Source organism: Odocoileus virginianus, chromosome 24, assembly GCF_023699985.2.
Source record: "Odocoileus virginianus isolate 20LAN1187 ecotype Illinois chromosome 24, Ovbor_1.2, whole genome shotgun sequence".
In the NCBI taxonomy this organism is placed as follows: Eukaryota; Metazoa; Chordata; class Mammalia; order Artiodactyla; family Cervidae; genus Odocoileus; species Odocoileus virginianus.
The window spans coordinates 36,672,542-36,700,398 of NC_069697.1; the positions used below are offsets into that span (position 1 = coordinate 36,672,542).

General features: G+C 35.3%; 1 protein-coding gene across 2 annotated transcripts in view; it reads right to left on the minus strand.

The window, feature by feature from the left end:
- CNTN1 (contactin 1) overlaps window positions 1–27,857 on the minus strand; it is a 389,716-nt gene that overhangs the window by 21,707 nt on the left and 340,152 nt on the right. For both annotated transcript variants that reach the window (XM_070454566.1, XM_070454567.1), the window contains 3 exons: window positions 26,578–26,764; window positions 19,760–19,872; window positions 18,815–18,971 (listed from right to left, as the gene is read on the minus strand). In XM_070454566.1, coding sequence (XP_070310667.1) covers window positions 18,815–18,971; window positions 19,760–19,872; window positions 26,578–26,764 — 457 coding nt within the window. The remainder of the gene's footprint in view (window positions 1–18,814; window positions 18,972–19,759; window positions 19,873–26,577; window positions 26,765–27,857) is intronic.

Sequence of the window (27,857 nt, forward strand, 5' to 3'; positions counted from 1 at the left end):
ATATTGATAACCTATTTAGAGTATGTTTGTGTGGAGAACAAGTTTCCTATTAAAAGTGCCCCAGTAAGTAATATCTATGCTGCATACAGAGCAGAATGGATTTATTTAACTGTATCAATTTTTTGTGTGTGTATGTGTGTGAAGCAGAGGGTATCCTGAGGAGATAAAACTGTCTAGAATTTAAACAGAAGTGGACTTCTTTCATTTCTTTCCTTTAATGAAATCTCATCTTTTCTATTAAATTATATAGAAATTTTAAAAATACTGATTTAATATTAAGTATCAGATATTTTATTTAAGTATTTATTTATTGGCCTGGCCAATTGTGTTCATTTCTCTAGGTTCGGCCTCACCTGAGAAAAACTTCAAACAATAAAAGGAAGACTACAGTACATAAACAGATATGCAGTGTTTCTATAGCACTAAAATTTCATGAGCAGCAACAGCTGCCAAGGGGAAAAAAAAAACTGCGTAAAAAGGCTTATTAGGGAGACAATATTGAAAAAGATTGAGAAACACTGATATAGACTATTATCTCTCCCAATTATTCTTCTGTTCGGAATTGGGTGGAAAGATGTAAGGTACACGAAGGCTGTTTTTAATTTATTCATTTATTACTCACAATAATAGTGAATAAGAACATATTCATCATTTACTACTCACAATAGTAGAAGGTAATAATTTACTCATCATTTATTACTCACATAAAAGGTAGACACTATTGTTCCCATTCTACATGTAAAGTATAGAATATACCTATGCTAAATGATCATGCCATATAAATAATAAAAATATATATAAACATATAGGAATATTATAGGCATCTTGATTAGAGGATTCAAAATTTCAAATTTGTAAAATATTAGAAAGCCAATTTAAAATCTCACAGAAATAGATTTGTTTTATGAATTAATGTATTAATGGTAATAACCATGGTTGACAAATAATAAATATGAATATGATCTATTTCTGAAAAGGTGGAAAGTCATTTGAAGTTTTTGCACAGATGAGACCTGATATAATTTTAAATGATCCCTGTGGTCATTCTGCTGAGAATGAATTGTAGGGCTGTAGCTAAGCACAAAGCAGAGAAAACAGTTAGATGACTAAACTATCATCCTGGAAAGAAAGCATGATGGACCTGGACCATGATGATGGCAGCAGAGGTGGAGATTTCTGGATATATTTTAGTGGTAAAACCAATAGGATTTCTTGATGAAATGAAACTAACATATAAGAGGAAAAAGGAAGTCAAAGATGATTTCCAGGAGATGCATCGTTGAGACAGCCGAAAGTGTAGGAAAACCAAAGAAAGAAAAAAGTTTAACTTAGGTATCTAAGTGGAGATAGCAGTTAGACAGTTGGATAAATCAGAAACATATACTTGAGAGTTTTTAGCATTTACAGCCTTGACACAACAAGATTGCTTAGGGACTAAGAAGGACAGAGCTGTTGAAGTACTGAGCTCTTACCCATTTTAAAAGTTAGAGGTTGGAAGGATGATCAGAAACCAGCAAAAGACTGAGAACAGCATCCTATGAAGGAGGAGGAAAACCTAGATTGGTGCCCAGAAAACCAAGGAGAAAGTGATCAACAGTATTCACACTGCTAAGAAATGGAGTAGGAGAGAAGAGCTAACTCCTGCACTGGAAACATGAAGGTCATTGGTGATCTTGACAAGAGCTATTTTGATAGAGTGTTGGGATGACAGCACTGTGGGCCCACTTGACATAGCATAAATTCAAGGTGTAATTAATCTTAATTGGGGGTATTTTTCTCTAGCCACTGTTAGCTGTGAAAGTGTAGGTTTGGAATAAGTGGACAGATAGATTTAATCCACAATATATCCAAGTGAGTATGATGAAGTGAGAAAAGTAAAAGGGTGTCAACGTCTATGCTAAGGAGTAATGATAATTTATGACTGTGGGATTTCAGTTGGATACGTAGAGACTGAGAAAAATAGGAGACATAGGAAAAGTGGTCAGATAAAGGGTTTGTGGTTTCTGGTGGGTCAAAAATTTTCAGAAATCTGAGTACTAAAAAAAGTGAGAAGAAAGACGGGTGGAGGAGAGAGACGAGAATATTTGAAATTAAGGAAGCAAAAACAATAGAGTAAAAGTGGAACCATGGGAAAGACAACATACATTGGAGGAAGTGTTTCAAAGAATTGAGAGGACAAGGTAATGGAAGGATCATTGACATGTATATGGAAATCATCAGCAGGTAGGAGAGAAGTAGTGTTGGAGAGAGTGACTGATCTGGGCATCAAAATCTTCAAGGAACTCATAGCAAACCTCTGGAAGACAAAATGAGTCAGAGAGGCAGATGACATGAGGTTCTAAGCAGGGAACTTGGGGCAAGAAAAGGAGAGTCCAGTGGAAGCAACGACAGAAAGGAAGAGCACCTATCCTGCCATGGGGTCCGGCGTTCAAGGCATGTGCATAGACTGTAGGAGGTGAAGCATCACTGGGAGCAAGGGGTGGGGATTCTGATAAATAAAGAAGGTGAAGGAAACATTCAGTCAGTGAAGAGATGGACATTATGGGAGACTACCAATGACTGACAATAATTCCAGAGGCAGAGTAGGAAGGTTTAAGTATTAAGTCTGGACGCTAATGAAGCCTTAAAATGGGGCATACAAAGTGGTATTTATCCGTTAGACCTGATGGTCTCCAGGCAGTAGTGCTGGGGAGGTGGTGATTGTTAGTGATGGTGATTGAAGAGAAGAGTCTGGTGGCAACACATGGAGCTCTGCTTGTATACAGGCATAAAATATGCAGAAAGTTTTGTTGAATAAAAATTTGGATGTGACCATGTCAGGAGCATAAAGAAAGAATGAGACAAGGTACAGATAAGGCAGTGGTTTTAATTATGGACTATGGAATCTGACCTTTTTAAGGACATAACTGAGGACATAAAGGAGAATGAGAGAAGAAAAAAACAAGAAAAAAATAAAAACAAAAAAATAGCAGTAGAGTAGGTCTGGGGTAGGAATGGGAGAACTGTTGGAGTTGGAAGGAGATTTGAAGGAATAAATTGGAAAGATAATATTGGTCAGAGAATAAAAGCTTAAAATTTTAAACTTTTGTATCAGTAACATCAGGATTTGCAAAGATTTTTAATCACTTTATGTGTCATAGATACCTTGGCATTCTGTGAATCTCTGAAAACACTGAAAATAATGCTTTTATATACATAAAATACAATACATAGAGTGAAAAGGAAATACATTATATTAAAATGATATTTAAAATATCAGAAAAACAAATATATGCTTATTAACATATGAGTACTTTGCTTATATGGACTGTATGGTCCATGGGGTTGCAAAGAGTCAGACACAACTTTCACTTTCACTTTCAGTGTGCTTATAACATTACACAAAAAACTAGGATATGGTCTAATAAATATCATATTTTTTGAAGACATGATATTGCAACAGGTGAAATATTAAATGAGAATATCTGGGATTGTTACTGGTGACAGATTTGTTATTTAAATTCATATTTGAGGAATAGTAAATTTTAGTTAAAAATTAGTAAAAATTACAATGTAAGTTTTTCTCAGTCAAGTTTCAGCAACCACTTAACTTCTAATTCATATGCAAGTTTGTGAAGCCCTGACTAGATGTGATCATGGCTGGGTGGCTGAGCAAGGCAGTGGGCAAGATCATCAGGAAAGAGGAATTAAGGGGCTAGGCTATCAGAAGGATCATCTCCACAGACATTGATATCCAAAGATTTCAGAACTTCCAGCTATTAATATATTTGGACTTTGAGGCAATACCTACGCACTAAGCATCTTGCTGAGCTACTCCTCTGTAATCCACAGTATCCTTGATTCTTCCTGAGTCCTCTGTAACCAGTGACAAACAGTCTTCCTTCTACCAGCTTCTCATGGCCCTGTGACCAAGGCTGGTGATTTGCTTTAAAGATGAGAGTCAATTACTCAGGGTCTGTTTTGGAGTGGTAGGCTATAGAAGAAAGACTACAGGATGGAAAAATTGAATATCTTGGAATATGTTCTATATGATTTATTTTCTCTTTGTCTGGCTCATCTTTCAGAAGGTATCTGAAAGAAGTGCCTTTGGAACATTGTTTGCTTCATTGCATTACTTTCATACTGTGAATAATCTAGCAAGGAATCTGGTTTATAGCTTTACTCAACCACAAGAAGTACTTTGAGACCTCAACACTGTTTCACCAATCAGTAAAGTTGGTCCCTAATGTAGTATAAAATGGATCATTTTAATATGTGGATATATCACATTTCAGTTTAAGTGTTATATTTCCTCTTATCAGAGCATTAAAGCTTTCTAGTTCTATTCGTGAGAAATTTGCAGGGTTTTGTTTTCAAAAGTGACAAACGTTTTCTTTTCTAAATGGTTTTCGAATTTATATTACAGTGAGCGTCAAACCTCAGGAGAGAAAATTCAAAACCCAACTTTCTTTCTCACCCCAGACAACTGTCTCTATATCTTCCTAAGAAAGTTACAGATTTCAACAGAGCCTATAATTGTTCATAGGAAAATTAATTCCAAAATGGTATTTTAATGGTTGATGTATATATCAGTTTAAGATAATATAATTATTTTAATTAAAGTATTTGTTGCTCTTAATTCAAGAAAGAAATGAAGTAATATCCAGTGATTTGAGAGGAGGACATTTATCCTAATATTCCTTCCTCAGGATCATAGGATATCTCTAGCCCATCTGCGTGTACAGAATATATACCTTAATGTAACATTTTATGCCACTAATATATCAACATTCATAAAATGCAAAATTGAGTTTACTAATAATTAAAATTATATATTTAAGATAGACCATTGCACAAGATAATCCATTTTATGACTAATCTACTGATGTATAATATTATGACCCATCATAATAACTATTAAAACTTTATTATATTCCACAAAACTTGGTATTATGCAAACAAAGTAAAATAAACAGATTAGTATTTACTGACTGTAGTTTTGCTGATACTCAAAATTAAAAAAAAAAAAGCTCATTCTGAATGGACCATTGGTTCATTTTTTGCAACTTCTTCAATACACTTATATTCTTTAAAAATGTTTAATTCCTTAATTTGCAACTCTGTTTTGGAAAGCACTTACTATATAAGGAAATCTCTTTGCAAACTAGGTTCCAATTTTAGTTACATCAACAATATTCTTTCCAGATTCCACTCTCCTAATGTAATTTTCTAAGTTTAGAAAACTTCGCTAAATGCAACTCTTGACAGGAAGGGTTTGTCTCACAGATTCGAGTATGGTGGATTATCTAATCTAAGATGCAAAACAAAGCAGACATTTGTAACTCTTCTGTGACAGTAATGACTTAAGCTATTCCTTTAAACATGTCTATTTACCTACTTGAAAGTGTGTGTTAGTCGTTCAGTCAGGTCCAACTCTGCAACCCCACAGACTGCAGCTCACCAGGCTCCTCTCTCCATGGAATTCTCCAGGCAAGATTACTGTAGTGAGAAGCTATTGCTTTCTCCAGGGGATCTTCCTTACTCAGGGATCAAACCTGGGTCTCCTGCATTGCAGGTGGATTCTTTACTATCTAAGCCACCAGGGAGGCCCATTTACCCACTTCAGTTCAGTTCAGTTCATTCTCTCAGTCGTGTCCAACTCTCTGCGACCCCATGAACCACAGCACACCAGGACTCCCTGTCCATCACCAATCCCGGAGTTCACCCAAACTCATGTCCATTAAGTTGGTGATGCCATCCAACCATCTCATCCTTTGTCATCCCCTTCTCCTTCTGCCTTCTATCTTTCCCAGCATCAGGGTCTTTTCAAATGAGCCAGCTCTTCGCATCAGGTGGCCAAAGTATTCAACATCAGTCCTTCCAATGAACACCCAGGACTTATCTCCTTTAGGATGGACTGGTTAGATCTTCTTGCAATCCAAGGGACTCTCAAGAGTCTTCTTCAATACCACAATTCAAATGCATCAGTTTTTTGCACTCAGTTTTCTTTATAGTCCAACTCTCATATCCATACATGACCACTGGAAAAACCATATCCTTGACTAGATGGACCTTAGTTGGCAAAGTAACATCTCTGCTTTTTAATATGCTATCTAGGTTGGTCATAACTTTCCTTCCAAGGAGTAAGCGTCTTTTAATTTCATGGCTGCAGTCACCATCTGCAGGGATTTTGGAGCCCCCCAAAATAAAGTTAGCCACTGTTTCCACTGTTTCCCCATCTATTTGCCATGAAATGTTCTCTCAGTTTATTGACATACTCTTGGGCTACTTGTTTGACATACTGAATCCTTGTTTAAGTCTCAGGATCTTTGTTGGTGAAGTCTCCTTATTATTTCAATTAAAAAAAAAACCTGCCTAAATTTTCTGCTTTTGAAGCTAAATTTCTATCCTTCCTGTAACTTTCTTTTCTCTTCTTCTGTATTTTTATGAAGTTGCTCTTTGACCTAGTTTCCTCTTCTTCCTTTCCCTATTTCCATGTATATTTACCTTGTTAGTTAACTTTAAAAAGTAAGCAGAAATCTTCTCTTTGCTTCCTTGTCAACACATTTCCATGTTTTGTTCAGATGTTCTCCCCCAAGGAAGATATTTTTTATCCCCAGATTTGTGGTAAATTTTATCACAGTGAGCAATCATGCAAATGCCATTTTATTAGTTTAAAGGTAGCTTTGTGACCCAGTTCTAGACAATAAGGAAAGGTTTTCTGAGGTTCTTTTGGGAAAGATCCTTCATTTTAAAAACAGAGTTTCAAAAGAGACAGAACTCTTCTTTATTGCAGGTCATCAGGTCTGTACGAAATAATTCCTAGCACTGTGGCAGCCATCATGCAACCACAGAGTCTTAGATGAGCTTTAGAATGAACCTAATTCTGAGACCTCCCAAGAAGACAAATCTGGGGGATGGGGTGACTGGTCCTTGATTATATGTTTGAGACACTAATGTCACAAAGGTGGAAGGCCTCTCAAGCAATTTTGACTTGAGAGTTTGCTTCTGACAGCTGAAAATATCCTAATAGAAATGAACACTCTGTCCAGCTATTAAAATTCTTCTTTAACTAGAAGTAATACATCCTTGTTTCCCTTGATCTCCTATTACCATGCAATGCATCAGCTTTGGGCAACACCAACAACTCTCTGCTATCTCTATTTCTGTATCAGGCTTGTATGGGCTATAGATACTTACACAACTGTGCTGATTGGTTTTCTGACAAATTTGTTATCTGACCTCAGCTAGTTTCTGTTTGGCTAGATAATTGCTTTAAATCTATATACATGGATGTGTAATAGACATAGCATAAACTAGAATGCAAAATTTGAACTCCTGATTATTTTCTCCAATTATCTATTTTAAGTAGTTGGTTCTGTTGAAGTAGATATTCTGTTGGCCATTTCAGTAGATGATTCCATTGGTTAACCTAAATTCTTAAGAGTTATGCCAATTCTTCTCTCACCCTCCTTCTCATTAGAAAACATTGTTGGGTCTTCTTCCAAATAAATCCTGAGTATAACCATTTCTCACTTCTTTTACTGTGACCATACTAGTCAAATAGTGTGGCTCAGATGGTAAGGACACTATCTGTAATGCAGGAGACCCAGGTTCAATCCTTGGGTTGCGAAGATCCCAAGATCTTTGCAAATGGCAATTCACTCCAGTATTCTTGCCTGGGAAATTCCTTGGACAGAGGAGCCTGGCAGGCTAGAGTCCATGGGGTCAAAAAGAGTTGGACATAACAGAGGGACTAATACACACACACACACACACACACACACACACACACAAAGTCAAAGCTGACATCATTTCTTGCTTAGACTCTCACCTTTAGGCTGCTATTTCCTGCCCTCCTTATTTCCTGATATTGACAGAGATTTCCTCCACAATTCACAAAATTTCCACCTCTTTCCAAGAATTGAAAAAATACAACTTGTAAAATATAAATCTAATCATGTCAGTCCACATCTTAAAATGCTTCAATGGTTTCTTGTCACATTTAGAGTAAATTCCAATGTCCTCAACCAAGATCCATAAATCTAGTTATGATTCAGGTCCTATCTAACTCTCCAGACTTGTTGTGTCCACTCTCCCCATAGCTTGCTCAGCCCTAGGCATGTTGATCTTGCTTGCCCTTGAGCTATCAAGTTTACCTTCTTGCTTGAGGCTTTTTATTGTTACTGTAGAAATACTATTCCTGCATGGACCATTAATTGCATGGGCCATTTCCTCACTTCTTTTGATTACTTTTTCCACTGTTACCCTATCAGAGCAGGCTTTTCCTGCCATGCCCATTGAAAAACATGGTTCAAAAGGATACATGTACCCTATGTTTACTGCAGAACTGTTTACAATAGCCAAGACATGGAAGCCATCTAAATGTCCATCAGCAGATGGATGGCTAAAGAATATGTGGTACATACATACAGTGGAATATTACTCAGATATTAAAAAGAATGGAATAAGGCCATTTGCAGCAACATGACTGGACCTAGAGATTACTGCACTCAGTGAAGCAAGTCAGACAGAGAAAGACAAATATCAGATGATATCACTTATATGAAGAATCTTAAGAAAAATATTATCAATAAAATGATTTACAAAATAGAAACAGACTCACAGACTGAGAAGAAACTTATAGTTACCAGGGGAGAATGGAGGTTGCAGATTGGGAGTTTGGGATTGAAAAAGAAAAAAAAAGAAAATATAGGCCCTAGCCCTCTTCCATCTTACCCACCTGCTTCTGCTTTTGCCACCATTCTTTAGGATATAAGTTCTGTGTAGATTGCTTAGAGAAATAACACTTTAACCCATGCTATCTTATGGAGGCTTTCCTCTTGAAATTCCAGTGAGTTTTTTTGGGCTGGATTTTACCACTAAAAATTCATATGCTGAAGCCTTAATCCCTAGTACCTCAGAATATGACTATATTTGGAGATGGGATTCTTAAAGAGGTAATTAAGTTAAAATAGGGTTATGCTATCAGGGTGGGTCTTGTCTAATATAATTGGTATTATTATAAGAAAGGGAATTTAGGACACAGATATATACAAAGGGAAGACCCATGAAGACGGGGGAGAAGATGGCCATCTACAAGCCAAAGAGAGAGGCCTCCAAAGAAGTCAGACACGTCAACACTTTCACCTCAGACTTCTAGGATCCAGAGTTGAAAGAATATACATTTCTGTTGTTCAAGTCACTCACTCTGTGATACTTTGTTATGGCAGCCCTAACTAACTAATACAGATCTGCTGCTGCTGCTGCTAAGTCACTTCAGTCGTGTCCAACTCTGTGCAACCCCATAGACGGCAGCCCACCAAGACCCCCCCGCCCCTGGGATTCTCCAGGCAAGAACAGTGGAGTGGGTTGCCATTTCCTTCTCAATGCATGAAAGTGAAAAGTGAAAATGAAGTCGCTCAGTTGTGTCTGACTCTTAGCGACCCCATGGACTGCAGCCTACCAGGCTCCTCCATCCAAGGGATTTTCCAGGCAAGAGGACTGGAGTGGGGTGCCATTGCCTTCTCCAATACAGATCTACAAAATGCCAAATTCAATAATCTTCAGCTGTGTCAAACCCTTTTTACTTTTACAACTTTGAAATAAACTATGTAAATTAATATATTTTTTAAATGCTATTTAGAAAAAGCAAAAAATGTCTGTATACCTATCGGCAGGCAAATAAATAGCATTGTCACCATTCTATAAACCTCTTTTTGATTGACCTTTGAAGCACCATGCTGAATTTTGTGCTAATCAATCTTTTTTGAGGGAAGTTTTACATATACACATTTTTAAAAATTGCTTTATTAAATTCTTTCTGAATTTCACATAAATAGACTTACATATATTATTCTATTACTTCTTGTTCATGTGCACTAAATATTTGAGAATTTTTATAATAGCAATTAATTATTTTGTTTAAAAATAAAACACCAATCTAGTGTCAATAATATTTAAATACAAGGGTCTGTCTAGTCAAAAGTTTTTCCAGTAGTCATGTATGGATGTGAGAGTTGGACCATAAAGAAAGCTGAGCACCAAATAATTGATACTTTTGAACTGTGGTGTTGAAGACTCTTTTGAGAGTCCCGTGGACTGCAAGGAGATCTAACCAGTCCATCCTAAAGGAAATCAGTCTTGAATTTTCCTTGGAAGTGCTGATGCTGAAGCTGAAACTCCAGTACTCTGGTCACCTGATGTGAAGAGCTGACTTACTGGAAAAGACTCTGATGCTGGGAAAGAGTGAAGGCATGAGAAGAAGGGGACGACAGAGGATGAGATGGTTGGATGGCATCACCAACTCGATGGACATGAGTTTGAGCAAGCTCTGGATGTTGGTGTTGGACAGGGAAGCCTGACATGCTGCAGTCCATGGGTTCACAAAGAGTCAGACATGACCAAGTACCTAATTTGAAAAATATTTGCTACAAATATGGCATGAAAATGTTTAAGATCTTGATAAACTGATTATAAAAATTTAAAGAAAGTTATTAATAGTAAACAAAACATAATATAATTAGAATTAAGAAGAATTGGTATGATAAGTAGCTATTAAGCATATTAATCATCTAGGTAGCAAATAATAAAAATTATGAGATAATAACTTTGCTTAATTTATAAAATTTTTGAATAGCAAAATGCTAGTCAGAAAAAACAAAAAAACTTCTTTAATGAAGAAATGAAACTTCTTTAATGAAATGTGGGCATTACTATTTAGGTAGCAATTTGACAATTGTCAAGTAGGGGCCACCTAGTCTTTGAAAGATCCTTCCCTTTAATCCTGTATTTCCACTTCTGGGAATCTTTTCTAAGAAACACATGGAAATTAAAAAAAAAAAATTAAAAAGGGTCTGTATACAATTATTTCCATTATGATATTATCATAATACTGAAAAAGGAAATATGGGAGTGACTAAATATGGTAGCCACATTGCTATTTCTGAATCTTAGTGATCAAGTGATATTAATCATTATTTTCCATATCTTGGGCAAATCTCCCTTTTAGATATTTTCAGATATAGCTTCAAAATCTAAATGTTTTCTTATCCTATAAGTTTACTGGTTTCAATAATACGAATTTCTATACAATGAAAGCATTTTATAATTAAAACATATTTATTTTCTTTTTGTAATTTAATTTAACATTTCCAAAAAACCACATTTAACATAAGGACTGAGATAACCATGATGGTGCGGTCACTCAACTAGAGCCAGACATTCAGGAGTATGATGTCAAGTGGCCTTTAGGAAGTATTACTATGAACAAAGCTAGTGGAGGTGATGGAATTCCAGCTGAGCTACTTCAAAAAAAGATGATGCTGTGAAAGTGCTGCACTCAATATGCCAGCAAATTTGGAAAACTCAGCAGTGGCCATAGGATTCAAAAAGGTCAGTTTTCATTCCAGTCCCAAAGAAAGGCAATGCCAAAGAATACGCAAACTACCGCACAATTATACTCATCTCACATGCTAGTAAAGTAATGCTCAAAATTCTCCAAGCCAGGTTTCAAGAGTACATGAACCATGAACTTCCAGATGTTCAAGCTGGATTTAGAAAAGCCAGAGGAACCAGATAACAAATTGCCAACATCCACTGGATCATCAAAAAAGCAAGATAGTTCAAAAATACATTTTCTTCTTTATCAACTATGCCAAAGCCCTTGAATGTGTGGATCACAACAAACTGTGCAAAATTCCTAAAGAGATGGGAATACCAAACCTGCCTCTTGAAAAATCTGTATGCAGGTCAAGAAGCAACAATAAGAACTGGACTATGGAACAACAGACTGGTTCCAAGTAGGAAAAGGAGTACGTCAAGGCTATATATTGTCACCCTGCTTATTTAACTTATATGCAGAGTACATCATGAGAAATGCTGGACTGGATGAAGCACAAGCTGGAATCAAGATTGTTGGGAGAAATATCAATAACTTCAGATATGCAGATGACACAGCCCTTATTGCAGAAAGCAAAGAACTAAAGAGCCTCTTGATGAAAGTAAAAGAGAAGAGTTAAAAAGTTAGCTTAAAATTCAATATTCAGAAAACTAAAATCATGGCATCTGGTCCCATCAGTTCATGGCAAGTAGATGGGGAAACAATGGAAACAGTGACAGACTTTAATCCTGGGGGCTCCAAAATCACTGCAGATGGTAAATTAACAGATGCTTGCTCCTTGGAAGAAAAGCTGTGACCAACATAGCCAGCATATTAAAAGGCAAAGACATCATTTTGCTAACAAAAGTCTGTCTAGTGAAAGCTATTGTTTTTCCAGTAGTCATGTATGGATGTGAAAGTTGGACCATAAAGAAAGCTGAGTGCCAAAGAATTTATGCTTTTGAACTGTGGTGTTGGAGAAGACTCTTGAAAGTCCCCTGAACTGCGAGGAGATCCAACCAGTCCATCCTAAAGGAAATCAGTCCTGAATATTCATTGGAAGGACTGATGCTGAAGCTGAAACTCCAATACTTTGGCCACCTGATGTGAAGAACTGACTCATTGGAAAAGACCCTGATGCTGGGAATGATTGAAGGCAGGAGGAGAAGGGGATGACAGAGGATGAGATGGTTGGATGGCATTACCGACTCAATGGGATATGAGTTTGAATAAGCTCTGGGTATTGGTGATGGATAGGAAAGCCTGGCGTGCTGCAGTCCATGGGACTGCAAACAGCCAGGCATGACTGAACAACTGCACAGGACTGAAATATTGGAGGATTTCTTATTTTCTCTTCTATTTTTATAATGTATTACAGTGAGGAATTTTCTAATCACATTATGTCTGCAACTAAGTTAATGAACAAAATATCTTTTGAGTTGTGTGAACTTACTAGTAATTAAAAAATAAATAAATAAATAAATAAAAAACCTTGGGGAAGATTCAGGAGAACCCAGATTAGTTGGAGAGATGCTATCCATGGTCTAACAAAGTGACAAAATCTGCTCCTAGAATTACTGCCCAAAGCTTCTGAAGGGTAAGTAAACCTCTGAGAACTCCCTTACTGGGAGCCCCTAACCCTGCCTATCAACTGCTGAAACAAACGTGGATCATTCATACATTGACAATGATCAGGGCACTGAGTCAGTCTCTAAATCAAATACAAAGATGTGAAAAAGTTTTAGTTTGCCCAGATAACTTTTCATTTATTTTAGTCTTTTTACAAAACTAGGAGTGTCAAGCACTGCAGTAGAGTCAGAAAATATTTTAAGTGGGTAGTCATGACTGAATGGTAATAAAAGGAATTTATATTTTAGAGGTAATTTTAAATGTAAGATATTTGTCAGCCTAGAAATATACAGGTTGAATTCACCCTCTTGCATCCCACACAAAATATAGCAAAGGAAAACAAAATATTTGATTATTTCAAAATGGTTTGAGTGATAGTATTTCTTGAATGACAATATTTGATTGTCTCATAGTCACAAACACAAAACTTTAAAGTTATGATGATGAACCTATAAATATGGCATTCAACTATGACTTTACTGTGATCTAACATACCATTTAAAAATTTTAGGCTAGTAGCTAATTTATTTATTGAAATTTATTTTCCAAATGATACAGAACATTTACAAGGTTACAGATATGGAGATCACTTAAGTATATGGTATCCTGTCATTAAATAAGACAGGATAAAGTAAGCCCTTGACCACCCTGTGTATACAGGCTATTGTATAAAATTAGACACTCGGACTATTTTTGGTTTTGAAAATGCTTACCAAGGTATTTGAAAAATTGCTGATGTTAATGAAGAATTTTAATTTCATAAAGTTGGAATTAAACATAGACAGAGGAGGAGGGAGCATGTGAGTAACGTAGTCAGACATCTAAACGTTTCACTAGAGAACAGTTTCCTAGCCCTTTAACTTCTGCTACTGGGAAGAGAACAAACTGAAAAAACAAAATGTGTTCTTTATCAGTGTTCAAGTCAGTGGCTTTGGTTATGTAGTTTAACTTAATAGCTTGGAGTTACCAAATATAGTAGGTTAGATGTTTAGATCATATCATCTATGGTAACATCAGGATAAATTGCAGATTTATTACAAGACATAAAGTCAACAAAATAAATATATAGTAACTTTAAATCAAGCAGAAAAGATGTCTCGTTCTTTTAGAACCTACCCTAGACTTCACCACTGCCTTCTTTCCAATCCAGACCATCATCATATTAATCATTCTATGATAATAACCTTGTAACTCATCTCCTTATATCTTACTCTCCCACTGTATATATTTTCCACAAACAACAAAGTAATTTTTCAAGTGCAAATATCTGGTCATATTACTACCACTTTAAAGGGTTCAAATGATGACTTTTTATTTTAAGTAGTCCAAACTCTAAAACGTCCTTGAAAGTCTTGATTTGAATAAGATGGCTTTAGTGTGTTTAAAACTAAAAGAAAAATAAAAGCTCAAAATATGCACATTGACACATCAGTAATGAAATACTGCTTCTCTGTGGATATGTATTGTCAATTTATATTTTGAAATTTTTTAAGTGTATATTTCATGAAGAAGTGAAGTGAAGTGATGTCACTGAGTCATGTCCAACTCTTTGTGACCTCATGGACTGTAGCCTACTAGGAACCTCCATTAATGGGATTTTCCAGGCAAGAATACTGGGGTGGGTTGCCATTAAGATAAATTAATTTGTATTAAAATTTATAGTTAAATTTCACCTGATTCTTAAAAGACAATATAGAATGTATCAAACATAGTATGTTTGTGATGAAACATCTGCAGTGTTATGTTTGCCTCTATGTGAACTATAAGCAGTCTGACAGGGAATAAGTTATTAAGACAGCAGATGACAGTGTTCAGGTCAGAGATAAGTGGAGTTACAGATTACCATGTCTAATAAATTTTCTAGGATATCTCTAATACAAAGACTTAATTTTTCTAAGAATCAAATTTGTAGATTTGCATGGCATAAAATCATGTGCCCAATATGATAGCATATCAATATTCTAGACATCTAAATTACAGTTTAAGTTGCCCCAATTATTCTTATAACTAAATCTTCCTCTATACAGAAACCATGAATTAATTAAACAATTATTTGTTAATACCCTGTTATGTGCCAGATATGTCCCTTGAGTTATAAGGATTCAAGGACTGAACAAAGCAGGCAAGAACTTGCTCCCACAGAGCTTAGATACAAATAAGGATATAGACAGTAAACAGTATAAATTAATAAGTAATTCTAACAGCAATAAATATGAGTAAATTGAAAAAACGATGTGATATGAAAAGCACTAGAGTAGGGGGCTATGTTACATTGATGGACATATAATAATTCTTCCTCGAGAAGGTGACATCTGAGCAGAAACAAAAATGACAGAAATAACCAGCAGTGCCCAAATCCACAGAATTCCCGACAGCAGCAAAAACAAGTACAGAGGCTTAAAGGTTGAATAATGTTTAAAGGTAGAATAATGCTGGGATGTTCAAGAAGCAAAGAAGGTTAAAGGAGCACAAGTGAAATCAACTGAGGGAAGAGCATTTGGGAGGACCAGATTATACAGGCGAGTGGTGAGGGATTTTGATTTTATTCTATAGGATATTTTTCTAAGAGGAAAGCTATATGATTTGACTTATGTTTGGAAAGATCAGTCTGGCTGTTATACAGAGAACTGACTATATATAGGAAGTCAAAATTGGAAGCCAAGAGAAATTTTAGAATTATAGTAGAGCCAGAGGGGGATGATTGTGATGTAGACTCCAAAGCATGTGGAAATATATAAATGGTAGAACATTTTACATATGTAAATTACGCCTGAAGTATTTTAGGCATTTAATGTATATTTTTTGAATGAGAAAATGAATGAACAGCATGATGCATATAGACATGAAAATAGAGCAAGGTATTATATTCATAGCTACATATTTTAGGCACAAAAAATGAAACAAAGGAAAGTACTGGGAGTCTTTTAAACTTAACAAAAAGTCTAACATTTTCATATGTATTCAAATGCTTTCCCCATTACAAATATTTTGAAAATAATAAATGAGAAAATTCTAAAATGGTGCATTCATAAAATATCTGATATTTCTTAATATTAATTCTACAGGTTTTGGAGGGGTTTTTTTTTTGGTACAGTTCTGACCAAATTAAGAGATAAATAACAGAAATTCTGCATTAATAAAAACATTTTCCATTATTTAGCAATAAAAGGAAACTATTCTGAGTATATTTCACGTTTCTAAAACATCATACTCTATGTATTCTGTACATGGGCTATTTACACCCTGACATCAGACTATAAACTTGGTGTGCTGCAGCTGGTCCATACTACCTGCCAAAAGGTGACTGTTACATTTTAAGGAAATTTGTGAGTGGGTTGTTAAAATTGCTGTTATTAAAATTGAAACCATGTAAACTTATTAGCTAATTGAAAAAATTAGAACAGAGATAGTAAATACTCAGGTTCATCACTTTGGTTGGTTTTAATCACTAAGTCATGTTCGACTCTTGCGACCCCATGGGCTGTAGCCTACCAGGCTCTTCTGCCGGAGGGATTGCCCAGGCAAGAAGACTGGAGTGGGTTGCCATTTCCTTTCCCAGGGGATCTTTTCCACCGAGACTGAACCCACATCTCCTATATTGTAGGCAGATGCTTTACCACTGAGCCACTAGGGAAACTTGAGCTCCTCAGCACCTCCTTCCAACTCCACGTTTAGGGACATCATGTAGCAAGCTTGAACTCATACATGATGAAAATATTTACATCATAAAAATTGGCAAACACTATACACCAGGGCTTCCTCCCACCTTCAGAGGGTTCAACATTTACCAGAACATCACTAGTTACAACTCTACTGATGCTACTGTCACTGCTACAAACTTCTGTAGTTTAAATCCCAGAAACTACCTTTTGCTTCACATTAGGAACACATCAAGGGCAAAAATGAAGACAACAGTATGCCACTGTTTGGCTTCTAGAGAGGGAAGGTCAGTTTTCAAAAGTCACTTACTCAGGTTTTTTTGCCTTTTATCACACTCAAAATAATTTCCTTTTGTTAAACAGCCCTTTTAAGTGTAAAACTATTGAATCTGTGTGCTATCCAAATTCAAAATTTAGAAAAACTTTCAAAAATACAAAGATGCCATGTTCTCCTATCAAAACAGTGATGACTTAAAAGATAGAGACTGATGTTGGAGTGGTGCAGTAGAAAATGCACTCAGGAACATAAGTTGATACATATTTTAAAAGAAAATTTGAAATATAGAAGTAAAACTCTTTAACTCACTGTTTGAATTTAACCTTCAGGAAGATTATTTAAATTTAACCTGCAGAAAGATTTATAAAAATTTGGGAAAATAGTATTATTTATGATAGAAAAAAACTGAAATGGGTAGATAATTTTGCACATTTGTTTGAAAGAATAGTAGTAGTAGTCGCAGTGTTAGTTGGCTCAATCACGTCTGACTCTTTGTGACCCCGTGGACCATAGCCCACAAGGGTCTTCTGTCCATGGGATTCTCCATGCAAGAATACTGGACTGGATTGCCATTCCCTTCTCTAGAAGATATTCCAGACCCAGGGATCGAACCCGGGTCTACTGCATTGAAGGCAGATTCTTTACCATTTGAGTCACAAAGATTTTAAATAAAATTCATGAATTTTTCAATGTTCATGAAACATAATTGATAAAATTTGGATATGACAGGATATATTCAATAAAAGCCAACACATGAAATTACAAATGTCTACTTAAAGCAAATTCCAATGAACATTAGTTAAGCATTAGAGTGTTTGGAATGTGACTATTTATTTTATTTTCCTTTCATTTTTTGCAATTTCTAAATTTTTAAAAAACATAATAACAATGTCTAAACTAAAATTGTTTTTAATGTAAATAATTTAAATTCATATGAAAACCTAAAATTTCCATTTGTATTCATATGCTTTTCTCATTGCAAATAATTTAAATAATTTACAAATAAATCCAAACTTATTTTTTTAAAGTCTCGAATTGTACTATCTACCTATCTGACATTTCATGTTAATTCAACAGTTTCTTTGTATAGTTATGTTTGGACAAAAAATGCTGGCATTGTTTTAAAGGACTTTTTATTAGGCTAATGTAGAGCATATTCATCTATTTAACTATATATCATCAAATTTGCTTTTAAATCAATTACTCCATCTTTGATTTAGCATCTTCTAGAATTTCATAGTCTCATAAAATTCTCAAAATAACATTGATTTTAATCCAGTATGAACTAAACCATGTGTATAGAGTGAGAGAGAAGCAACAAAATTTTAAAAATTACTAGAGCTTTACAAATCCAAATAGAGGAAAAAGTCAATGCCTTACATATCTATTTCAAATTAACCAATGCTGTGAAAATAGAGTTTTCAGAAAAGGAATAGGTATACTGAGACAAATAGATATATTGGTAAAGGAAGGAGTTGTCATCTACTATCTTATTTTATCATTATGCTCATATGTGTAAGGTAAGGAAAGAGTGGTTAGGAAAATATTAATAGTAGTCCAATGAATATTCTTTTGATATTAGAGAAGTTTGGATATTATTATCTTTGGATAATATTATGTCTGAATATTATTATTTATTATTTTAATAAATACCATTATGTTTTGATGTTCAGATAATAATCAGTAAGTATCTGGTATGTTGCCAATGTACTTTTGTGCAACATAAGGGGACAAATATTAAGTTTCAGGGCATCTTTGATATTTCAAATCTACTTACAAATAATACTGATATTAGTGGGAATATCAGTCTCACATTTATACTTGGGAACCCATATAGGCCTAGAGACTTATGAGTACTTAATTAAAATGTGTCTTAAATGATTGGCTTACCTGAAATTTTGACTTGAGATACCACTCCATCTCCTCCATCACTGTGTGCACGAACCTCTACAACATATTCTCCATCCCTGGGGATTGGGACTTCTATGGAGTGTTTATGAGTTGAATACAGCTTGCCATCATGCTGGCCATCAGGTCTATAGAGTACCTTTAAAAGTTTCAGAATATGACTATTTAATAAATGGGTAATAGTGAACCAATTCCCTAATACTAAAATTGAATAAAGATGCTTATACTTATAATAATTAAAAACATATTAGGGAGCTATGTGTAAACTAGCTGAAAAATTCATATTATTTTTAAACCACATAGATTTTATTTATTTTAGGCTAATCCAGAGGGCACATCTTAAACATATGAATTTCATTTTTTGAAACTATCTAAAATAGAGATTAAAAATGCATTTTTTAATGAAAAAGGTATAAAATGAGGGTTCTTTCAATATATTGAAATAGTCTAAAAAATTGCCTCACAATTAGAATTTTTCACACTATTCCTAAAATTTGGTATCCATTGAAAAATGTGATAGTGATATAAAGAATTTACAGAAATAATCTTTTTTATCCATTTTTGTTCAGTTATGGAGCGTGCCTCAATACATCAAAGAATTCACTACGTGCTTGGCAACTCTATCTTAATCACTGCCAAGCAAAAATAGATTCTTTCTCTCTTCCTTAAACACTAATTATTCTAACAATTCTATTTATTAAAGTAGTTATTCTGTCTTGTTCACTTGACATTGTATTTTCCTGGAATTCACTGAAGATCTTTTCCCATTTCAAAATTTATCACAGCACTATGTCATCTGATTCCACTACACAACTAGAATAAAAGAACTGGATGGGTTTTGACAAAACAATAATAAAAAACAAATACCAATCACTCTTTGTAAGAATGAAGCTTGTGTAGGAAACAATCTAGTAATCTTTTGTATACCTTATATCCCGTCACTGTAGATTCATTTGACAGGGCAACCACATGATCCCAGGTGATTATGTAGCGTGAACCAGACCTTATGGAACTGATGATCCTCGGAGGCTGGCTTGGAGCTGTGAAAGTAATAATATGCTACTGATGGCAACCACATGCAACTTCAGTTCTGCAAGCCACATCACATCAGGAATTATAATACTGATAGTGATGTGGCAATAAAAATAGCTAATTTTGATGTCTGTACTATGTGTCTGGCCCTATGGTCTACATCCATGGTTTCATTTAATATACCTCGTGGCCCTGGGAGGTAAGGTAATATAATGATCTCTTATTCTCTTCTCATCAACCTTCAGTTGGTTGTCTCTTTTCCATCACTCTTTAGAAACTGCTATTCTCAAGGTCATCAATCACCTCCGGTTGGCCAAATCTAATGCCACTTTTTTATTCTTTTCAAATTTAACATCTTCACAGCATTTCACAGAATTGACCTTCTAATTCTTTCTTGAACATCTTTTCTTAAATTCATAATCTCTTATAATCTTTCCTCCTGTCTCTCAGGTTGCTCCTTCTCATTAATCATCCTTTGCTAGCTTCATGTCCTCTGCCAAGTTTCCCAATGTTGGGATGACTTAGGACTTGATCCTGAGCACTCTTCTCTCCTCTATGTATAAATCTCCCCAAACCTTACATCTGGGCCTATGGCTTAAAATACATATGATCTGTCTCAAGGTAATCTTTCAACTTGTACAGATAAGTGTCCAACTTCCTAATCCTCCTCAATGTCTAAAGGGTTTCCCAAATGCAATATAATCAAGACAGAACATTTACTAAGTACCCTTCAAATTTGCCTTTCTCTATTAAAATGGCACAACCAAACTCGCAATGTTTCAAGCCAAAATCTATTCAATCTTCTGTTTCATTCATTGCCAACATACAAATTAGCTGAAAACTGTCAACTCTGCCTGCAGAAAATTTTCTGCTTCTTTCTATCTCTTGTCACCATCAGCTCTTCCTTGAATATTAAAAAAGGCCTCCTAACTGGCTATACAGCTTTCACTCTTATTCTACCATGTTCCTTGTTTACCCAGAAGGCAGAACAATTTTACATATATGTGTGTGTGTGTGTGTGTGTGTATATATATATATATATATATATATATATATATATGATATCACTCTCTGCCTTAAAATTGTCCAGTGACTTCTTATGACACTTACAAAGAATTTAAACTTCTTACTCTGATCTATAAGACCCTGCTTCATATGACTCCCACAATTCAGAGCTGGAACCATATTCTTTTTTACACTTAAAACACACCAAGCTCCTCTCATGTAAAAGCTTTGTACTGGTTATTTTCTCTGCTTGATAGAATCTCCTCAGTAAAGTCCTCCTTATTATTCATATCCTAGGTCAAATAGGATCTTCTCTAAAAGGACATTCCCAACTACCTGATTAGAATTTGGCTCATACCCAAGCCATTTAAAATGTTCATATTTGATTATTTCTTGGATTTTTATGTATTACTTATCTTTAATTAAATTGTAGTTGATTTACCACATTAGTTTCAGGTGTACAACAGTGATTCATATTTCTGATTATACCACTTTAAAAGTTATAAAATAATGGCTATGTAATTGTATATCAATGCCATACAATATGTCCTTGTAGCTTATTTATTTTATATACAGAAGCTTGTACCTCTGAGTCCTGTAACCCTAGTCCCTTTTAGTTTCCATTTGCATGAAATATCTTTGCCATCTCCTCACTTTCAGTATATGTGTGTCTTTAGCTCTAAAGTGAGTCTCTTGAAAGTATCAAATACATGTGACTTTTTTCCTACTTAATCTACCACTCTATGCCTTTTTTTTTTCTCACTCTATGTCTTTTGATTAGAACATTTCGTATACTGACATTTGAAGTGATTATTGATAGAAGTATACTTAATGCCATTCTGTTACTTGTTTTCTGGTTGTTTTTGTAGTTCTCTTTTCTTTTAGTTTCTTCCCTTGTGGTTTGATGATTTTCTTTATTTGCATGCTTGTGTTCCTTTCTCTCTAGCTTTTCTGTGTGTATAATTGTGGGTTTTGATGTGTACTTACCATGGAGTTCATATATGTTAACCTATACCTATATCTACCTGTCTTAAACTGATAGTCATTTAAGTTCAAACACATTCTAAGATATCTACTTTTTAAAACGCCTCTGCAAGTTTTGTGCTTTGATGTCATATTTCACTCCTTCATATTTAACCCTTAATAGTCTATTGTAGTTATAGTTAATTTTACAGTTTTTTTTTAATCTTCATAGATGCTCTATCCACAGTCTTTACTATATATTTGACTTTACTAGTAGGATTTTTTTTTCTTTTCTATCAATTCTTACTTCTTGCTGTAGCCTTCTCTTTTCCACTTGGAAAAGATTCTTTAAAAATTTTTGTAAGATTGGTTTAGTGTTGATAATCTCAGTTTTTGCTTATTTTGTCTTTCGTTCAATTCTGAATGATAACTGTACTGAATAGAGTATCCTAGTTTGCAGGTTTTTCCCTTTTTAGCACTTTAAACATATTAGGTCACTCCCATCTGGCCTACAAAGTTTCTGCAGAAATGTCGGGTAATAGCATTATGGAGGTTCCCTTATATGTGATTTCTTTTATTTTACTCTTACTGAATTTAGAATTCTCTCTTTAAATTGTGCCATTTTCCTTATAATATGTCTTAGGTTTCTTTGGGTTCATCATGTTTGGAATCCTCTGTGATTCCTGTATCTGGATATCTCTTTCCTTCTTCAAGTTTGGAAATTTTCAGCCATAATTTCATCAAATATATTTTGGCCCTGTTCTCTTTTCTTATTCTGGAACCCTCTATAATAAGAATGTTGCTATGCTTGATGTTGTCACAGAGGTCCCTTAAACTAGTCCCTTAAAATCTGTTTTTCTTTTGCTATTCTCATTGGGTTATTTCCATTATTCTGTCTTCCAGATCTTTTGTATAACATAGTTTGCTGTTAATTCCATCTAGTTTTCACTTCGGTCATTGCATTCTTCAGCTGTGACTTATTTCTTTCTATATTTTCTAATTCTTCTTAAGATTTTCACTGTCTTCATCTATTCTTTTCCCATGTTCAGTTAGTATTCTTATTACTAATGACAAACTATCTGGTAAATTATTTACCTCTGTTTCATTAGTCATTTTTTAGGGAGATTTTCCCTTGTTCTTTTGTTTTAAAGTAATTTCTCTGTATTCAGGTTTAAGTTTCTCAGACTCTTTGAAATTAGGTGAAACACTTCTTGCTGTTCAGTTGCTCAGTCATGTCTGATTATTTGTGACCCCATGAGTGCAGCATGCCAGGCTTCCCTGTCCTTCACTATCTCCAGGCCTTTGCTCAAACTCATGTCCGTTGAGTTGGTGATACCATCCAACCATCTCATCTTCTGTTGTCCCCTTCTCCTCCGGCCTCCAGTCTTTCACAGCATCAGGGTTTTTTTTAAACGAGTCAGCTCTTTGAATCAGGTGGTCAAAGGATTGGAGCTTCCACTTCAGCATCAGTCCTTCCAATGAATACACAGGCTTGATTTCTTTCAGTATTAACTGGTTTGATCTCTTTGCAGTCCAAAGGACTCTCAAGAGTGTTCTGCAGCACCACAGTTCAAAAGCATCAATTCTTTAGCATTCAGCCTTCTTTATGGTCCAACTCTCACATCATACTTGACTGCTGGAAAAACCATAGCTTTCACTAGATGGACCTTTGTTAGCAAAGTGATTTCTCTGCTTTAATATGCTGTCTATGTTTGTCATAGCTTTTCTTCCAAGGAGCAAGTGTCTTTTATTTTCATGGCTGCAGTCACTGTCCACAGTGATTTTAGAGCCAAGAAAATGAAGTCTGTCGCTGTTTCCATTGTTTCCCCATCTATTTGCTGTGAAATGATCAGACTGGATAACATTATATTAATTTTTTGAATGTTGAGTTTTAAGTCAAATTTTTCACTCTCCTCTTTCACTTTCATCAAGAGGCTCTTTAGTTTCTCTTCGCTATCTGCCATAAGGGTGGTGGCATCTGCATATCTGAGGTTATTGATATTTCTTCTGGCAATCTTGATTACAGTTTGTGTTTCATCCAGTCTAGCACTTCTAATGATGTACTCTGCATAGAAGTTAAATAAGCAGGGTGACAATAAACAGCCTTGACCTACCCCTGTCCCAATTATGATCCAGCCCATTGTTCCATGTATGGTTCTAACTGTTGTTTTTTGACCTGCATACAGGTTTCTCAGGAGGCAGGTAAGGTGGTTTGCTATTCTCATCTCTTACAGAATTTTAAAGTTTATTGTGATCTACACAGTTAAAGGCTTTAGTGTAGTCAAGGAAGAAGCAGATAATTTTTCTGGAATTCCCTTGCTTTTTCTATGATCCAATGGATGTTGGCAATTTGATCTCTGGTCCCTCTAACTTTTCTAAATCCAACTTGTACATCTGGAAGTTCTTGGTTCATGTGTTATTGAAGCCTAGCTTGAAGGATCTTGAGCATTACTTTGTTAGAACTTGAAATGAGCACAATTGTGAGGTAGTTTAAACATTCTTTGGCATTGCCTTCCTTTGGGATTGGGATGAAACCTGACCTTTTCCAGTCCTGTGGCCACTGCTGTTTTCCAAATTGCTGGCATGTTAAGTACAGCATTTTTAACAGTGCCATCTTTTAGTATTTGAAATAGCTCAACTGGAATTCTATCTAGTTCTTGAAGGTGTGTTCCTATTTGTGGTGGCTCTATCAGTCAGTGTATGCCCAGTGGCTTTGGTGGGAGAGCTGGATCTATAATTAACACAGGTCACATATCTTCCTAGGGCATGCTGGTGGGATATGAGGCTGGAAATAGAGGGGCTCTATCCAAAGGGAGGTGAGCGCTGGAACTTTTCCTATGTTCAATGGCCACCACCATTCTATTGGGGGTAGTTTTGGGTCCCAAGGTACTGGAACAGAAGCCTTGAGGGTCAAGTTTAAGCTGGTTTCATTTCCTTTAAAAGTGCTCTCCCTCTCCCCCCAGCAATGGCATCTTTGCCCCCAGGGCTAAGCAGAGCTAGAGCAAGGGTTCTAGAGTGGGTGCCCAGGGCAGGCCTGAGATGTGATAAGACAGTCCTGGCAAAACAGTCAGAGCTTGAGACAGCTCCCAATTCACAGCTTCAGTGAGCACAAGCAATGGTTTTCTTTGCTTCATTCAGATCCAGTGTTGGTTCTTTGCCAATTCTATCCCCCTCAGTTGCACAATCTCCTTGGCAATGTAGCCTTTGTTTTACTGGGGAATTGTTCTGAAGAAGGCATCTGGTACAGGCTGGGACATACGCTGGGGCTGTCCCAGTAAATCGCTCCAGCAGATTTTGCTCTTCATGAATGAGATCTTATTTTTCTACAGCCATCTTGTAAGTCCCACCAGTATTGAAATCTGCTATTGGGATTCATCTTCCTGGTGCTGGACTCCATGGTTGGGGAACCTTAGATGTGGCTCAAACCACTCTCCAGGGAGGATCTCTGAGTCTGTGATCTGCCCCTTCCACTTCTATGTCCCCTACTAGGGCTATGGTCCCAACCTGATTACTTCTCCCTTTCAACTTGACTCTGTGTGGATTTTACTTAAGAGCCTTGATGACAGAAGAGTATTTCCAATAGCCCCCAGTTTGTTTTCAGTGAGAATTGCTCCACATGTAGGTGTATTTTTGATGTGTTCATTGAGGGAAGTGAGCCCAGGTCCTCTACTCTGCCATCTTGGCCTCCTCCTCCCTTATTATCTGTTTATTTAATTTATTGCTCTGGCATCTGATGTTATCATATTTATTTCTCATATTTTTCTCTCCTTCCTTCTCTCTCTCCCTCTCTTTCCATTAGTTTGTTAAATCCTGTGAGAAGAGGATCTGGGTCTGGCTTGATCTTTTCTCTACCCTCAATACCTAGAGCTGTCGAGGGCACATAGCATACTTTTGATAAATTAATAAATTGAAAAAAATAACAAAGGAATGAATGCTCTTTTTATGTTACAAAGCTGATGTATAAATATTGAGGTAATATGTCTACCAATACACAACTGAGTAAGTGATAGAGACAAATTTGAAACCCTTCTCTGATACCAAAGTCTGGATCCTACCTCCATGCTCTGTTATACCATTAGGACTATCTTTTCACCCAAATAAGTTTCCAAACTCTAATGGTAATAATGTCTTCAAATTCTTGTGAAACTTCCCAGGATTCTGAATATAAATTCTCTTCTTCTATTTGTTCAACTTAATTTCAAGAAGGAGCTATCACAGTGAAGCCAGGGAGATGAGGATGACCAGAAAATGTGAGCAGAGCAGGTGGTCTTATTATATTAACAATGAGAACATACAGTAATAAGAGAGTGAAGATAACACTTCAACATTTAACTTGCATTTGCATTGTACAATGATGACATAAATCAAAGCATAGAAAAATTACATAATTTTCATTTTCTTATGCTATTAACGCATTCTTATAATACCAAGTTTAAAATAATAAACTATCAAATGATGCAAGATTTTGTGGATAGTCTTTAGAAAAGGAGGTTCTGCAACTTTATTTCTGAAATGGATATTAATTATGTGAAAGTATTTGCCACATTTTTTCATCTATAATAACTAACAATGTTTTTGTTTTGTTGTTGTTGTTGTTGTATTTTAAAATGTGTGTGATTTTAAAGGCTAAAATTGAAAACCAAATGTGCTCAGATGGCTAGGTGGTAAATTTTTCTCTCCTGTACCTGTATCATTCAATCAATTGGGGATTTTGGCAAGTATATAATGCAAATATTGAGACTCACGTGCTTTCTTGGTGAAGGTCTCAATCATATCACTGGGAGGTCCACACCCTGCACTGTTGCAGGCCCTGACTTCCACAAAATACTGGGTGTCAGGCAGAAGGTTCTCCAGCCTGGCCGAGTATTCTTGGCTAGCAACTTGAACTCTGTGGGCAGCTGCCTCTTTGTCATGGGAAGCCCAGTACCGAATCTGCAAACGTGCAAGTTGAGTAAAGTTTTTTCATAATTCAGACACTTCAGTTGTAAAAAATTCTTTTCAACTTGTTATGACACCATTGATGATGGCTGGGCATCAGATTCTCAAATGTTACCTACTGTTCCATTTCTATCAGTCTTAGACTATGGCAAAGCATACAATGCAGATCTGATTAAAGATGTCAAAAGCAAATTAAAGCCCCACTTCACAGCCTGAAAGAGCCATACACAAAGAAAACAAAGAAAAAGCCAAAAAACTTTGCATAAGGTTTGCTCTCAAAACATAAAACTGGTCTCTGTTTAGAAGCATTTGACACAATAATTTATATCATTGGTTTTCTGCTTTATTTCTATTTATATGATTGCAAATTTGTTAAGGGTCACTGATAAAAACAACCATGTGGTCTAAAACAGGCTAGCATAATTATTTTCTGCTAGCTTATTTCAGAAGTATTTAGTAAAAGTTTCTTCTGTGAACCTATATAGAGACCAGATATCAAAGAAATATTATACCTAATAACTGGTTGCAGAAATTATTTATCTTTAAAGTGTTTTAAAAACTTTCATTCATGTTGTGATTAAAAGTGATTACTTTTACCATCTAGCATATCAATGACAGCCCTTCATAGTCTCTTAAATTTTAAGTTAAAGCTATGAATTATAATTTTCATTCTGCAAATAAATTTTTGGTTAAAAATCTATAATTACATCTAAGTTATAAGTAAAAATAAAAGTTGCTTATAAGTTTACCTCTATTTTATATTTTAAATGTCTTGTCTATAAAACAATGAGATTTTAATTTCACAATTGACCAGAATACTATGACAATATTTAATATTGATATAATTCTGAAATTTTTTACATAAACACATATGAAGCCATTATAAGATGAAACTGGACAGCTCAAATTTCCATAGTAACAAAATGGGGTTTATATGTAGAATGAGCACATTTTTTAAAAAAAGACTAGTTACTAATTTTTGATTGGTTTCCTTTGATATATTTTTATTTTTTAAAAAAGACTAGTTACTAATTTTTGATTGGTTTCCTTTGATATATTTTTATCTTGTTGACTAGTGCTCATTTTT